The sequence below is a fragment of the Aulostomus chinensis genome, chromosome 20, assembly GCF_037954235.1.
Source record: "Aulostomus chinensis isolate RoL2024-O1b breed Wild chromosome 20, RoL_Achi_v1.0, whole genome shotgun sequence".
Classification (NCBI taxonomy): domain Eukaryota; kingdom Metazoa; phylum Chordata; class Actinopteri; order Syngnathiformes; family Aulostomidae; genus Aulostomus; species Aulostomus chinensis.
Genome location: NC_141339.1, coordinates 5,881,862 through 5,897,202, shown reverse-complemented (window position 1 = coordinate 5,897,202; position 15,341 = coordinate 5,881,862). Strand labels below are relative to the sequence as shown.

Below are 15,341 nucleotides of genomic sequence, written 5' to 3'. Positions count from 1 at the left end.
TAGTTCTTCTTTAAACTCCACTCCTTTTCACTCTTCCTCATGCATCAGATGCCTTGATTCCCACCTTTGACTTTCCTTGTCTTCGTATTCATTTGTAGTCATTAACTGTCATAGAATCTTTTTATTTTCAAATTAAAATTAAATAGATAAAATGTACATACATAACTGACACAACTATTGACATAAAAACTGAACCGAAGTTACCCACTTTGCTAGATAAAAAAAAGAGAAACATATACAAAATTTTTTTTTTTTTTAAATGATGGAGATCAGGGTATGCCTATTGGGTGATTAAAAGAAATGTTGTGGTTCAATGCTGCAGACAGGAAAGGTTTGAACAAAGGAATCCCCATAAATCTTTAATGCTTTGGCCGCCGAAAGCCAAGTGTACACATTCTCCTTTTTAATCTTATATGTAAGAGCCATCGATAGTTCCGAATAAAAGATGTAACAAAATGTTAGGAGTCATTGCCTGACGTTTGGAGAATCTAGGCTTCCTGATAATTGTGATCAATTTCCTAGCAGCTGTCAGGCCTGCAAGTGCTGCGCTTCAGATGGTCATTATAGTTACCGATGTATTAAAACTCCGTCTTAGGTAGAAGGATGCAAGGAAGAGGGCCTGAACAGGGAGAAAGGACCTGTTGAAATCAGACTAATAACATGAATGCCACGACAGGTGAAATGGTAAGGGATGGCCTCCAGAGATGGTGTTCAGTCAAATTCAAAATAAATGGGGAAAAAATTTGGCTCAAAACATGTAGTGATGGTGAGCAAGTAAACAAATGTGAAGTCGACTCTGATTGCCTGGCAGTGCTTATTGGAGAAGAAAATGCCATCTGAGATTAATCATACAATGAGAGAATACATTCTGAAACAACCTCTAAGCTGCTGTAAATGTCAAGGAATGGCACACACAGCACAGCAATGCAAATCAGGGGAAAATGCACTAAACTGAGAAGGGAAATTAAGACAAACTAAATAACAGTGTGGGGCAAAATACTGTAAACGTTATCAGAACATAATCAAATTATTGCACTGATTACTTGATTTCAAAAGCAATGAGATACAATCGTAGTAACATTACTAGTTATGTTGCTAGTTATTAGTTTACATTTGAATTTACTTTAACAAATTATATCCTACCTGGGAAAAAGTCCCGCTTTAGTAGATGTCTATCTGACACTGCTGTTTCTAGATTTAAGGAGCTTATTCCAGCAAAGCTTGCTGCCACATCTTGTAGTAATATAATGAGCAGTTATGCTGATTTCACCCCCTCGCAGGTAGACTATCTTGTGGACAGCACTGCAGCAGCACTCTTTGGGACACTTGATGCCGTAGCTCCCCTGAAGAAGAAGGTTATCACCCAAAAAAGAATAGTTCCCTGGTACAGCCCAGAGCTGCGTGCCTTAAATCAGAAGACCAGACAACTGGAAAGGAAGTCACATTCCAGCCAGCACGAGGAAGTCCGCCAAGCCTGGAAGGAGAGTTTATTAATATATAAAAAAGAACTCCGTAATGCTAGAAGTGCTTACTACTCGTCCCTGATAGAAAAGAATAAGAACAACCCCAGGTTCCTCTTCAGCACCGTGGGCAGGCTCACCAAGAACCATAGTGCTGTTGAGCCATGCATCCCCCCAACTCTCAGCAGTAATGACTTCCTATCTTTCTTTACTGAAAAGATTGTGAATATTAGAACAAAGATAGCCAGTAATGGAGGACAGACTACAGTCCCCATAGAAGCACCTCCCAGACTTGGTGCATACTTGGACAGCTTCTCTCTCATCGACCTGTCAGAATTAACTTCTGCAGTCACTTCCTCCAAGTCAGCCACTTGTCTGCTGGATCCCATCCCAACAAGCCTCCTTAAGGATGCCTTCCCTCTAGTCAACACTTCTATATTAAATCAAATTAATATTTCCTGAGTCACAGGTTACGTGCCACAGGCCTTTAAGGTGGCTGTCATCAACCCTTTACTTAAAAAACCTTCTCTTGACCCAGATGTATTAGCCAACTATAGGCCGATATCCAACCTCCCCTACATCTCCAAGATCCTTGAGAAGGTTGTCCTGGAGCAGTTACATGGACATCTGCACAGCAACGAGCTCTTTGAAGCCTTCCAGTCTGGATTCAGGGAACACCATAGCTCTGAAACAGCACTGGTCAGAGTCTCTAATGATCTTCTTATAGCTTCAGACAGAGGTCTTGTCTCTGTGCTTGTCCTTTTGGACCTCAGTGCTGCATTTGACACCATCGACCACAGCATCCTGCTACAGAGACAAGACCATGAAACTGGGATTAAAGGAACTGCCCTAAAATGGTTTAAGTCCTACTTATCAGATAGGTTTCAGTTTCTTCATGTTAATAATGACTATTCAGAGTACAGTAGAGTTACATATGGTGTACCACAGGGTTCAGTTTTAGGACCGATTCTCTTCTCTCTTTACATGCTCCCATTAGGTGACATAATACAGAAGCACTCGATCAACTTCCACTGTTATGCGGACGACACACAACTTTACTTGTCGATGGAGCCAGACGACACAAGCCAGCTTACTCATCTACAAGACTGCCTGAAAGACATTAAATCCTGGATGTCTTCTAACTTCTTAATGCTAAATTCAGATAAAACTGAGGTCATCATGTTTGGACCTAAACACCTCAGGGACACACTCTTGAATCGGATCTCTACTCTAGATGGCATCACCCTAACTCCGAGTACAACTTCAAGGAACCTTGGGGTCATTTTTGACCAGGACCTTTCCTTCAGCTCCCACATAAAGCATGTGACTAGGACCGCCTTCTTCCATCTGCGAAGTATCGCTAAGATTAGGAATATCCTTTCCCAGAGTGATGCTGAGAAACTGGTGCATGCATTTATCACTTCTCGGCTGGACTATTGCAACTCTCTCCTGTCAGGATGTCCTAAATACTCCCTAAAGAGTCTCCAGCTGGTCCAGAACGCTGCAGTGAGGGTTTTGACGGGAGTTAAGAAGAGAGAACACATCTCTCCCACTTTAGCTTCTCTCCACTGGCTTCCTGTAGGATCTAGAATCGACTTCAAAATCCTTCTGCTGACTTATAAGGCTCTCAATAATAAAGCTCCATCCTATTTGAAAGAGCTCATTAGTCCCTACTGTCCGACCAGAGCACTCCGCTCCCAGAATGCAGGTCTTTTAGTGATTCCCAGTATCAATAAAAACAGACTGGGAGGTAGAGCCTTTAGTTACCGGGCTCCTCTACTGTGGAACCAGCTCTCTCCATGGGTCAGAGAGGCAGACACTTTAACTACGTTTAAGTCCAGGCTTAAGACTTTCCTTTATGACAGAGCCTTCAGTTAGCACTGGTTCAGGTAGCTCTGAACCATTGATAGCTATGCTGCTATAGGCTTAGACTGCTGGGGGACACATCAGGTTACATGGAGCCCTTCCCTCCTCTCCTCTCCTCTCCCCCTCTCTCCTCCTCTCCTCCCTGCACATTTTTGGAACTGTCATTACCACTACTTGTTGCACTTTGTAGTTTGGCCTTGGTGTCTCGCAGTCTCTCTGTGTTTCCACAGATCCACCAGAGCCCCAACCGCCGCCTGCATTGCCCCCCCCCTCTTATTCCCTAGGCCTGCGCTCCCCTTCCATGAACCAGTCTGCCATCCAGTCCCCCATCAAGCTGGCTTGCTCTCCCTGCCTCCCCTTCCAGAAGCTTCCTTCTTCAGCTGTTATTAACATTTCCGTGTTTCCCACATTTTGTATTGTAAACTGTTTTCTTGTCTGTAACAACATCTACTGCACGTCTGTCCGTCCTGGGTGAGGGGTCCCTCCTCTGTTGCTCACCCTGAGGTTTCTCAGATTTTTCCCTGTTAAAAGGGTTTTCTATGGAGTTTTTCCTCAGTCAATGTGAGGGTCTAAGGACAGAGGATGTTGTTATGATGCCATGTGAAGCCCTTTGAGACAAACTGTTTGTGAAAACGGGCTATACAAATAAAATTGCCTTGCCTTGCCTTGCCTAGTTGTCCTCCTCATCATAACTTATGCACTTATGCCCACTTATCCCGTGTGCCTGAATATAAGAGAAAATCCTTAATGTGAGAAAACTGGTGAAAGTGGCAAGTTCTGTTCAACCCAGGGCTGGTTGTAGACAGGCATATATAAGGGGGCAGACAGAAATGTGAAGGGGGCACATGGTGGTGACAGAGGCGGGAAAAGGTAAGGTGGTGATGTTGGTGTTGGGGGGGGGGGGTGGGCTCTGGATAACTGTTTTTGTCATGTAATTGGATTGCACTTTGTCAGACCTTTACACTTCACTGAAGCAAGCAAGTGAGTGGTTTACCGTGAACCGCTCATAAGAATGATGTAAGAAGAAAGGTCCTTGCATACAAATGATTGCTTTGAGGCCCATTGAGTGTATTGTGCTCTCAGTAGGGGTGCAATGAAAAAGTCAACTCACGAAACAATACGAAATACAAAACAGGGCTCACAATGCAAAATACTCACGATACGAAATACAGATTAAAGAAAATCAAAAATCAGAAAAGGAAAAAATCAAATATTCTTTATTTTCCTCCTTAATATGCAGACATACAAGTCTGTCTACAAGACAAAAAAATGCTCTTTGCTTTGAAAAATATTTGTTTTATATATTTATATATATATATGTATAAAATATTTGTTATATATATTATATATATATATATATATAATCTTTTTTAAATAATCATAAAAAACAATAACAGAAAAAAGTCTAAATAAAATAAAGGTTAGGTGGCACGGTGGTGCAGTGGTTAGCACTGTGGCCTCACAGCAAGAAGGTTCCGGGTTCGAGTCCCGGCTCGGGCATGGGATCTTTCTGTGTGGAGTTTGCATGTTCTCCCTGTGCCTGCGTGGGTTCTCTCCGGGTACTCTGGCTTCCTCCCACAGTCCAAAAACATGCAATTGGGGACTAGGCTGATTGAATACTCTAAATTGACCATAGGTATGAATGTGAGTGTGAATGGTTGTTCGTCTCTCTATGTTGGCCCTGCGATGGACTGGCGACCTGTCCAGGGTGTACCCCGCCTCTCGCCCGTTGACGCTGGGATAGCCCCCCCGCAACCCTTAATGTGTAGGAATAAGCGGAAGATGACGATGGATGGATGGACCTAATATATTCAGATGTACTTAATTATACCTAAATATTGCTGAAGAAATCTGATATTTACTGGAGGAAGCGGCTGGTCACCTGTGCTTAAACACTTGCTCAGCATTGGTGACAGTTTTCATTAAAGTGTATTCATATCATACGACAATCACCATTAGCAATGACACTGTGGTTGTGTTAAACATGGGAGACAGCAGACAAAGATGGAAAACTCACTTTTCCACACATCTTACATTGTTTTTATCCCACCTCAACATTCAGTTACCTGTATACTTACACATTCTGTTCTAACCATTCAATGCCAGTTTATCGAAGCGAAGTAAAATCTGGTCAACTGGACGTAAGTTTATCTTGAAGACGTTTCACCTCTCATCCGAGAGGCTTCTTCAGTTCTAGTGAAGAGTGTGGAAACTCCAGCTTATAAACCTATGTGGGAGTGGTCAGTGCTATTGTGGTGGAAACGACCCTCCCTGGAAGGAGTGGCTTTCCTCCTTGAGGTGGAGGAAAACCGCTGAGTCCTGTCCTCCAGAGTTGGCTCTTCTATGTTGGGCCATGCGCTTGTTGAGGGGCTGTTTGGTTTCCCCTATGTAGAGATCCGTGCAGGCCTCACTGCATCTGACAGCGTATACCAGATTGCTTTTCTGGCTGTGAGGGGTGGGATCTTTGGGGTGAACCAGTCTTTGTCTCAGAGTGTTGTCTGGTTTAAAAGACACAGGGATGCGGTGCTTGTTATAGATTCTCCTTAATTTCTCAGAAACCCCTGCCACATAGGGGATCACTATGTTTTTTCTCCTGCCTTCTTCATCTTCCCTCCTCCTGGAGCTCTCCTCCTTTCTGGACCTGGAAGAGGATTTTACAAAGGTCCAGTCTGGGAAGCCACAAGTTTTAAGTGCTCTTTTCAGATGCTGCTGTTCTTTTTTCCGGCCTTGGACGCTGGTGGGGATGGTCTCCGCTCCGCTTCCAGGACGACCATGTCCAAATCCTCGACAGAGAGGACAGATGGTTTGAAAGAGGAGTTAAAGAAGCCATCCACGTCAGGATAGAGAAACCATCTTTGAACAGAGGAGGTGGACTGCGACATTTCCTTTCACCTTTTTACAACCAAGTCCTTTCAAAGCTTCCCCAAAGAGCTCAGCTGAAAGACCCACGTGGAACGGCTGCTGCCAGCACAGCCCATTAGCATCTGAGTGGTCGGTGAAACTCCCTAACGACCACCCCTGAAACTCCCTGACACCGCACAACGACTGTCGTTTGGGGAGGCCAGGTGAGTCTCGGGAGGGTTGTTTCCACCACAATAGCACTGACCACTCCCACATAGGTTTATAAGCTGGAGTTTCCACACTCTTCACTAGAACTGAAGAAGCCTCTCGGATGAGAGGTGAAACGTCTTCAAGATAAACTTACGTCCAGTTGACCAGATTTTACTTCGCTTCGATCTACGATGACCTGGATGAATGAGAACCTACACAGACATAATGCCAGTTTACTGAGACAGACTTCCAGTCCATGACGACAAGTAATCAATAATTAATGTCTGATTATTCCTATACAGCCTTTTGGGTGGATAGATATCCTCCTGAGCTTAGCTGGCATCACAGTGTAACTTTCAAGATATCCCAGCACCAGGGGCAGGACGCTCAGGTTTGTAATAAACTTTGTGTAAATTAGGGATAACATTCCTGTTGTTTTTAGGTCTGGTTTAGATGACACAGCGTACGATATCTCAGACATGGCTAGTTCCAGTCAATATGATAGGCAAGTCAAACTGTACCTGGCTAACATTAAGCATAGTTCTTTTTTTCAGCTTTTTTTGCTGAGGGGATAGTTTGCCTGGGTCCATGTTATTTTTGATAGTTTTATTAGTTGTCTTAACTGATAAATAAATGGACAGGAAAAACACTGTATTCTTTTTTTTGTCATTGTTACTTGTATGATTTGTTGTTATACAGATGCGTGACCACTATCAAGTATATGTATTAAGACGCAAGGGCTAGGGAACAAGAGGCACTCGTCACACTCGCATGCCTCACCACATGTCATGCTAACAGGTTGCCTCCTCAGTCAGGGTCCCCCAGACTGGCATCTGAGCTGCTGCTGGGGGCTGCTATGCTGACCACCCGCTTAAAGACAGCTGGCAACCGGAACAGCATAGCGCAGTGCCAAAAGCCCCTTGGTTACATCACTGTGTGATGACCTTCAGTGTTTTCATACTTGTTTTTCAGTGCACACAAGGCAGCTCGGGCCCTGTGAGGAGACGTTATATTGGATTAAAATTATCTTCCACCTTCAATGAAACTGCAGTTAGTATACTGTTCCTATATATCTGTTGCTTTTCGATTACCTAATGAACTGACTGAATGGGTGACATGTCACCTGCCTGAAGGAGTATGTGGAATAAGTGTTTCACAGTGTACATCCTGAGATTGGCTATGGCCCCTGACCACACTGTGTGCACTGTTTGCCTAATGTTTCCCAGCTCACAGCAACTCACATTCAATTTACAGCAGCACTAACAGCTGCATATCCCAGTGCTTCCCTTCTCTTTTCATCTCTCAGCCGTAGCAGATATCGAGACTATAAACAACAAAGGAGCTCATTAATCCTTTAGAAGGGGGATGGAGAGAATCAGTTGAATGGATGTCTTTTAAAGCCAGTGTTAAGAGCACAGCACTGTACCACTTCAGAAATTTGTATTTTGGGGATGTCAATCAGCATTGGTGAAATATGTATGTCAGAGGAATGATGATGATGTACATGTAACAATGCTCTCCATGTGCAGTTTTCAGTCCTGTTGAATAAATGCCCCATACTATTGAGGCGGATTCCATTTAGAATAATATAAAGATGCCCTAATCAATTTGGTAATGTTGACTTTAATATGTATAGTACATCACCACACACTGTAATGTTTTGTGTTGTGGTAAAACCTTATTTTACTGCCCCCAAGTGGCCAAAACAGCAACAACAAAACAACAGTATGTCTGCTTGAAGCTCATTTTACACAGGAATAACTTAGCAAAAACCATCAGTTAATTGTAATTACCAGTTACTTTTTATTTTCATAATTTCTATCCATTATTCCAAACAATTCCTCTGAAGTAATGCCCTTTTTCCTCTAACAGTTTATCAATCTCTCTTCCAACCAGCCTTAAATTGGGTAAAATTTTATTTCAGCCTTAGATAAACCCATCGTCAATATACAGAATTTGTATATTGACTGACTAACATTGCATTAATAGTTTAGTTCCAATTAGTGGCTTGGCTTTTTGAGTGTTTTTTTTTCTCTGACTGCCAATTTTCTTTTAATCTTGGTCGCTTCAGTCCTCTGCTGCAAAACCTCAAGCATGGACCTGGGATGTCTTCTTAGATCAATCTACATTCTTTCTGTTGCTCGTACAGATCAGGATTCACAAAGGGGTTTTATTAGCCACAGACAGGGATTCACAAAGTGAAATTAGAAAAACTTTTATATAAAATAAGTATAACTTACAGTACACAAAATAACAGTTACATTTTTTTAAAGTTTGGCTGTGTTATAGTCATATTAGTGTGTATGCACTTCCAATGATGTTTCGGGATCTCTGGCACCTTTATTTAGGGGGCCTTGAGCTGAAATTTCAAAAGCAACCTGTGGTTTGGTCCTCCCAAGAAAGATAGCACAGTGGCTTGAGCACCAGAACCACGTCACCAGCAACATTATGGCCTCTTATGACTCAACATTAATGTGTATGTGAGGGTTCTAAAAGTACAGTTCACACATGGCATTAGAATATGTCCCCACAGGCATCTCAAGAGACCATTTGTGATTGGACCTCGCCTAACTACTTTTTATGCAAATAAGACAAATAGACCAAACTACACTATAATGTAGTGAGAAATTTTATATGACACCATTTCCTTTTTTACAAACAACAGTGGAAAGAAAGGTGTAGACACAGTTGCAAGAGTTTTGGGATTGGAAGGTGAATAGACTAATAGCAAGTTGCATATAAATGTGGCAAAAAAAGTGAAAACGCTCACTGAAATGTCCCCTTATAAATTGAAGCTGCGTGGATGACAGAAGAGCTCACTGTTCATACGATGTCATGAAAAATGACATGCATGTGGAGTCCCAACATTGCCTTTGTTCTGACCAATTGTGTACAATTTTCTGTGTACTTGACACCGGTGACATGGTGAATGCAAACCGGACCAAATAATAAATTTACTGAAACTAATCCCTTTAATCACACAGAGTCCACAGGACTATCAGTGTAAAAGAGACGTAACAGTTGAATAGGTGGAGTTCAAAATGCAACCCTGTGAGTAGGGGGTGGCCCGCTTTTCATGTACTGCCGATATAAGGGAGTAGGTCACCTTGACACAAAAGTGGTAAAAAAGGAATATTTTTGACTGTTTTCAACACATCAGTAAAATCCACATGTGAATGTTCTGGGGGACAGGATTGAAGACATGAAAACAGGACAGATATTTTGTTTTCTTTCATTTTTAAGCAGCTCAAATCTCAATTCCATCTCAAGTGGGTTTCGAGTAACTGCTGGGGTCAAGATGGTTCATGTTCCTCCCACACCGCTTCCTCCAAGCAGTCATTCCTGAGTGATAATAAACACCCTGATTTTCTTAACTTTGCAAAAGGAAACTGATCATAAGACAGACTTTGGGGCAGTTTTTCTCTTTTATTGGGACAAAGACGAGGTAGAAAACATGGTTAACACATGTAAAGCTAGTAACACAAAATATAATATATACAAAAACATGAGTGCTGATAACGATGCAAGTTTAATTTGATCTTTGATTTTTACATTCGCAATATTAAATGTTTATTTTTCTCTATGTGGAGATTCAACTAAAAAAGGTTCTACAAAAAAATCAATGATTTCTCTTTTACAGTTTATCTTTTTACGAGCAAAGTTCATGTAAACTGATTAAACATTCATTATAGATTAAAAACCTTTCTAAAACTGACATATACAAATCTTGAAAATGTTTTCAAAAGACATTAAGAGAAAAATATTGTTTACTGTAAATGCACATGAACAGCTTGAATATTAGAAATTTAGAAAAAGACCACTCTTGGAATAAACCTTTTTATAGGGAAAGGATGGGGAAAGAAAGTGCCTTGGTTTTAGATAATCTATAATCCCTTGTCCCCCTGACAAACACTTCAAAAGCCCTGTTCAATCACAGTCGGGCTCATGGCCATCACTTAAGCAGCACTTGGGTCCAACCGGGCATCATCTTCTGTCATGACAGGGTTGCTCAGCCTATTGGACAGCCAGAGAGGAGGGGAGAACAAGTATTAGCACAGAAGTGGATTAAAGTGGGTAGTGTGGTGTGGGTGCTTATCTAAATGAAGGGCTGCAGAGTGGGGTAGGAGCACTAATCCAATTTGGATTTGGTCAGGTGGTTGAGGTGAGGGTGGTGGTGAGTTTGTCCAGGCCACTGGTTGTCTTTTAGCATTTAACACAGCTTGATTAAAGACTATGGGCCATGTAAGCACAACTTTATTTTCACATGAAAGGTTTGATATAAACTCTATAGTGCAACAAAATTATGGTTACCCAAGTTTGATATTAAATATTGAACAGAAAATCACATTGATAAATGCCAACTTTCATAGGATTCAGCAAAGTGGTTCTGAGTTTAAAAAAGGACATGAATGGCAAGTGGTATAGTGTTCAAAGTTGTAAAAACGTAGTATTCCGAAAACACGTTTTAGGAGAGACAGATATGAGGATGTTAGGGCCAGGTGGTCTGACTCAGTCGGCAATTTGTTCCAGCTTTATGACCTCAATTTAAAATCGTCGTGATTCTTGTTTTCTGAAGACTTTAACTCTTTACATCAAGTGTTCTGTCTTTGTACTCCTTGTTCTGTATCCCAGTTGTGTCTACACCAGATATATCAGGAACACCTAAAACTACAACCTTCAATATAAGCAATCAGGCAAGGTCCTGTATATCTGCAGGCCCAAAGTAGAAAAAATATAAGAAGGTCCTGTCTTGCAGTAGGTATTACAAACCATTCACTGTCTCATGTATATATATATATATATATATATGTGTGTGTGTGTGTGTGTGTGTGTGTGTGTATGTATGTATGTGTGTGTATATCTATATCTATCTATCTATCTATCTATATCTATATATATAGATATCTATATATATAGATATATATATACACACACACACACACAAACACACGTACACACACACACACACAAACATAACTTACCTGTGTTTCGCAGTAGCAGTGTCATGGTCCTTGGCCTGACTCGAAGTTGAGTTTCCAGGCCTCTGTTCTGACTGGGTGCGGCGGCCAGTGTTTTCCATCCCTCTTGTGGTTAGCCTGCCACGTGTGACTTCTCCCCATGGTCTGGGAAGCACTGAATGACCAGAGGAGGTCCAGGTCTGGGGGTTTTGAGCTTCTCTTTGACAGAAGACTGAACGAGCATCACGGAATGATACAGATGGAACGATCTCTTCAGTGTTGCTTACTGCCACCGTACTTGGAGAACTTGGACGAGATGAGGGTTTGACAACTGGAGGTTTTGGAAATCTGTGGTGTACAGTGATGGTGTTAGATGGTGGTAGGCGGACTCTAGAGACTGGTGGTGCTGTCCAAGGCAGGCTGCTGGGGGACACCTCAGCCTCACCCTCACCGTGTTCATTGGTTTCAAATCTCTGGTCCGTTCTAGCTCGAAGGGGTGAAAGCCCTCTGCCATTTTGATCTGCAGCCTTTCTCTTGTCAGCAGATTCTGCAGCATTACGCAGGTGAATGATTTTGCGTGCCTGTTGGTAGAGACAGTCAGCCTTCTCCAAATCAGTTTCTGAATGCTGCTCTGCATCGCGTGCGCCTAAAACAGCATCCGGACTGAAAGGATGAGCAGCTGAAGTACTGACTAATCTTGGCTGCACACTGGCTCGGTTTGGTAGCACATTTACATTCTGCACACATGCCCTTAGGCGCTGCGAGACTCCCGTCTTTCGTTGTATCATTGGGAGAATACCAACTGAATCTCCATGAGAACCATCATTTCTAGGCATGCCTTCAGTACTTTGGAAGGAATTGTCCATAAGCACCTCTGGAGGTGGAGGTGGCAGGCTGTCTACATCCAGGTCATCCTTGCCATCAGGCCAGCTGTTGTTGTTATTGTTTCCATTGTTGACTAAAACCCCACCATCTGTATTTACTACTTCAGATAAAAGAAGACTCCCACTTTTCCTGGGCCTTCTGATATGAGGAGGTATATTATCAAGGCTCTGGCCTGGTCTCCCATCCACCCCTTGACTAAAGGTGTTTATCAGCCTTCTGACAGAGTTGCGCTTCGGTGGGTGTGGTGCAAACATCGGCAAGGAACCAGGTGATGTATCTGTCCTGAAGGGCCCTTTTTGTAAACCTCCTGAACTGCTTAATGAGTGACGTCTTAGTCCACTTCTATAAATATTATAATGAAGCCCTGCCAAATCTTTTTTGCTTTTGACATTAGCCATTTTCATTCGCTCATCTAAGTTCCTTTGGCTCTTTTGTAGCTCCATCATTATGTTTACACATCTGGTGGATGAGGAGCATTCAGGTTTGCCGGAGGTGACAGCAGTCTGGGGTCGATTGGATGTAGATTGCATGTATGCTGCGTGCATATGTAAAAGAGGTTGACTGGGATCAGGTGGTGAGGAATTAGACCTCTTTCTCCCAACCCTTTCATCTTCATCATCCTCATACTCTTCATTGTCCTCCTCCTCCTCCTCCTCTTCGTCCTCTTCATCATCTTCATTGTGACCGACTAGATTTGGCAGAATATTAGGGAGAGGATCAAATGTGCCTCGAATGTTGACTCCAGACCCACAACTTCCAGAGCCAGCACTTCCACGGTGCCGGCGGTGCTTCTCAGATCCTGTGAGACTCTCATTCTCTCCCCCGATACCACTATCCTCACTATGCAGAGCTGTATCCTCAGGGTTAGCCTTCCTCATGGCAGCTACTTCTACTCGTGCTAGCACTTGAGTTAGCCTCTTGTCTACTGCTTGCTTGGCCTGCAGTTTCTCAACCAGCAGTTTAGAGAGAGAAGAGAAATACTCAACTGCCTCCTCAAGCGTAGTGTCACCCAGTGCTTGGACTGAGCCTCCCACAAGCCTCATTTTCTCCGCAGAATGCTGGAGCAGTTGCTGTAACAGATCTGGAGGTGGATCGAGCTTGGATGTATCTGTGCTAGGTTTAACTGGCATAATCGCTGAGCCCATCATTCCAGAGGGCAAGGCCATATAGTCCCCATGCTCCTTCAGCATCTGCTCCCCCTCCTCAGCCATCTCCTCCAGGGCCTGATTGATCTCCTCAAAACGCAACACCAAAGCAGACATCATTGGCTGTAGGGACAACTGTGTCTGGGCAGCCTGGTCCAGCAGGCTCAGCAGGGTCTCATATTTGGAGATATTTGGGCCCAGGAAGTCATAGGCTGCCTGGTGAGCTCTCACCATGTATGGCGGAAAGTCAACCTTTGTCTGGATACTGGAGGACTTCCTCTGTTTTTCAAATGACTTCTGTTTTTCTTTATTCCTCTTTCTTTTCTCTGTATTCTTAACCTTACCTGTTTGTATGACTTCACCGACTGTTTCTTGGGGCATCACATTCACCTCCATCTTTTTAATGTCCTCTGCAGACTGGGCAGATGTTTTATTTCCCTCAGTATGTTCTTCTGTGGATAATGGAAGTTCATTTTCCTTGTCATCAGATTTCAAACACTTATTGTCCTCTTCTACAGGTTTACTCTCAGCAGCGCTCAGTGAGGCTCCAGCTGATGGATCATTTTGAGGCCGAGAGCCTTCTGACTTTGAAAATAATTTTCCTTTGGATGGAGAGCAGCCCATCTTTGCATTCAAAAGTAATTCAAGAAAAAGTTCAAAATCTCTCTGAAGAAAAATGAGTCAGGAAAAACGTGAAAAGCCAGTGTATAAATCCATAGATAATGGGACGCAGAAATTATATCCTTCACAAAGGCTTTCTGCTTGTAGTCTCCACATGCTAGCTTCCGTATATAGTTGCTTTGGTCATTTTACACTTTCTCCTCAGAATTTCATGGTCAAACCCATAGAGTGACTGTCTACCCACCACAGCTTGCAGCGTTGAAGAGATAAGAGGATAAAATGGATTGGGGGTTTCTCCCCTCTCTCCTTCAACATGCCCAGATGGTAACAGTAAGTGCATCAGTGCACACACAACGGCTTGCACACGCCCACACCCACACACGCATTTGCATGTAAGACTTTAAGCTCATCAGGTTAATCAGAGCCAAGTTTGTCAGGTGGTGTTTTAGTCTCATCAACCCTGCTGTTGGAAAAGTTTACATGCTTAGGTTGGTTTCACTTGAGAGATAAATGGATAGATATTTTTCTTGTAAAGTAAAAAATGATGTGACATGGTAGATTGCTGCCATATACACAAAGAAATAAATGTTGCCTTTGAAGAGTTATAATATTAACTGGAAATGAAAATAAAATAGGACTTCAGTAAGACAGTGAGATCTTCTTCGTCTTACGTTCAGTCTTAATTCCTCTCAGAATGGATGATCAGGTTTCTCTAGATGCATCTTTTTGATATACACACCAGCAACAAATTATATAAAAAGCCTCCAGAAGTCTCTTAATATGGTGTTGAACCACCACAGTCTGACAAAGCAGCTAATGCTTCCCAATATTTGGGTTTGGTCGTTAATATTGCTAGTTTTTTTTTCACTTTTGACTTGTGAGACAAGGACAAGAAGAAGCTGCAACTACCGGTCATTACATTTACCTTGTGTCTTCATGTACCATTTATCTTTTTCTCAATTAAACCTCTTGCTCTCAACATCAGTGGCAGCAGTGTTTGTGTTTTCTTGTTCTAAAAGTAATAATCCCCTTTTGTACATATTAAGTTGTTAAGCGATTTTTTTTTAAGGTTTTTGATGTTGATGGCAGGACATAAACACAGACTGGACACTAAGGAGATGAGGGTCATTATCAATATAATTTAGTAACAAAACAGAAACTGAAACATCATAGGGTCTTCGCCTGAAGTACCTTCTGGCTCAGGCCCTAATTACTTATAACACAACAGGCATAAGGCAACACCGAGCAAAGACAGAGATGACAAAACTTCAATAGAAACTTCTACAACAATGCAGGAAAACACAAGGGAACAAGGCTGTTGTTGATGAAGACTGATAAGCAGATGGGACACACGT

At 42.5% G+C, this 15,341-nt stretch overlaps 1 protein-coding gene across 1 annotated transcript; it reads right to left on the bottom strand.

Annotated features, from left to right (window-relative positions):
* Nucleotides 1–8,488: 8,488 nt before the first annotated feature.
* On the bottom strand, nucleotides 8,489–14,343 carry pcare2 (photoreceptor cilium actin regulator 2). Its single transcript, XM_086190271.1, has 2 exons — nucleotides 11,360–14,343; nucleotides 8,489–10,391 (listed from the first exon to the last, which is right to left on the bottom strand). The coding sequence occupies exons 1-2, from the start codon at nucleotides 13,987–13,989 to the stop codon at nucleotides 10,334–10,336; spliced, it is 2,688 nt and encodes an 895-aa protein (XP_086046397.1). The 5' UTR covers nucleotides 13,990–14,343; the 3' UTR covers nucleotides 8,489–10,333.
* Between the last annotated feature and the right edge of the window lie 998 nt (nucleotides 14,344–15,341).

Bases quoted from the DNA above. Each gene is read 5' to 3' on its own strand.
- pcare2 (XM_086190271.1), bottom strand. From the start codon at position 13,989: ATGGGCTGCTCTCCATCCAAAGGAAAATTATTTTCAAAGTCAGAAGGC. The intron at 10,392-11,359 runs GTAAGTTATGTT...GCTGTCCAATAG, and splicing joins ACTGCTACTGCGAAACACAG to GCTGAGCAACCCTGTCATGA.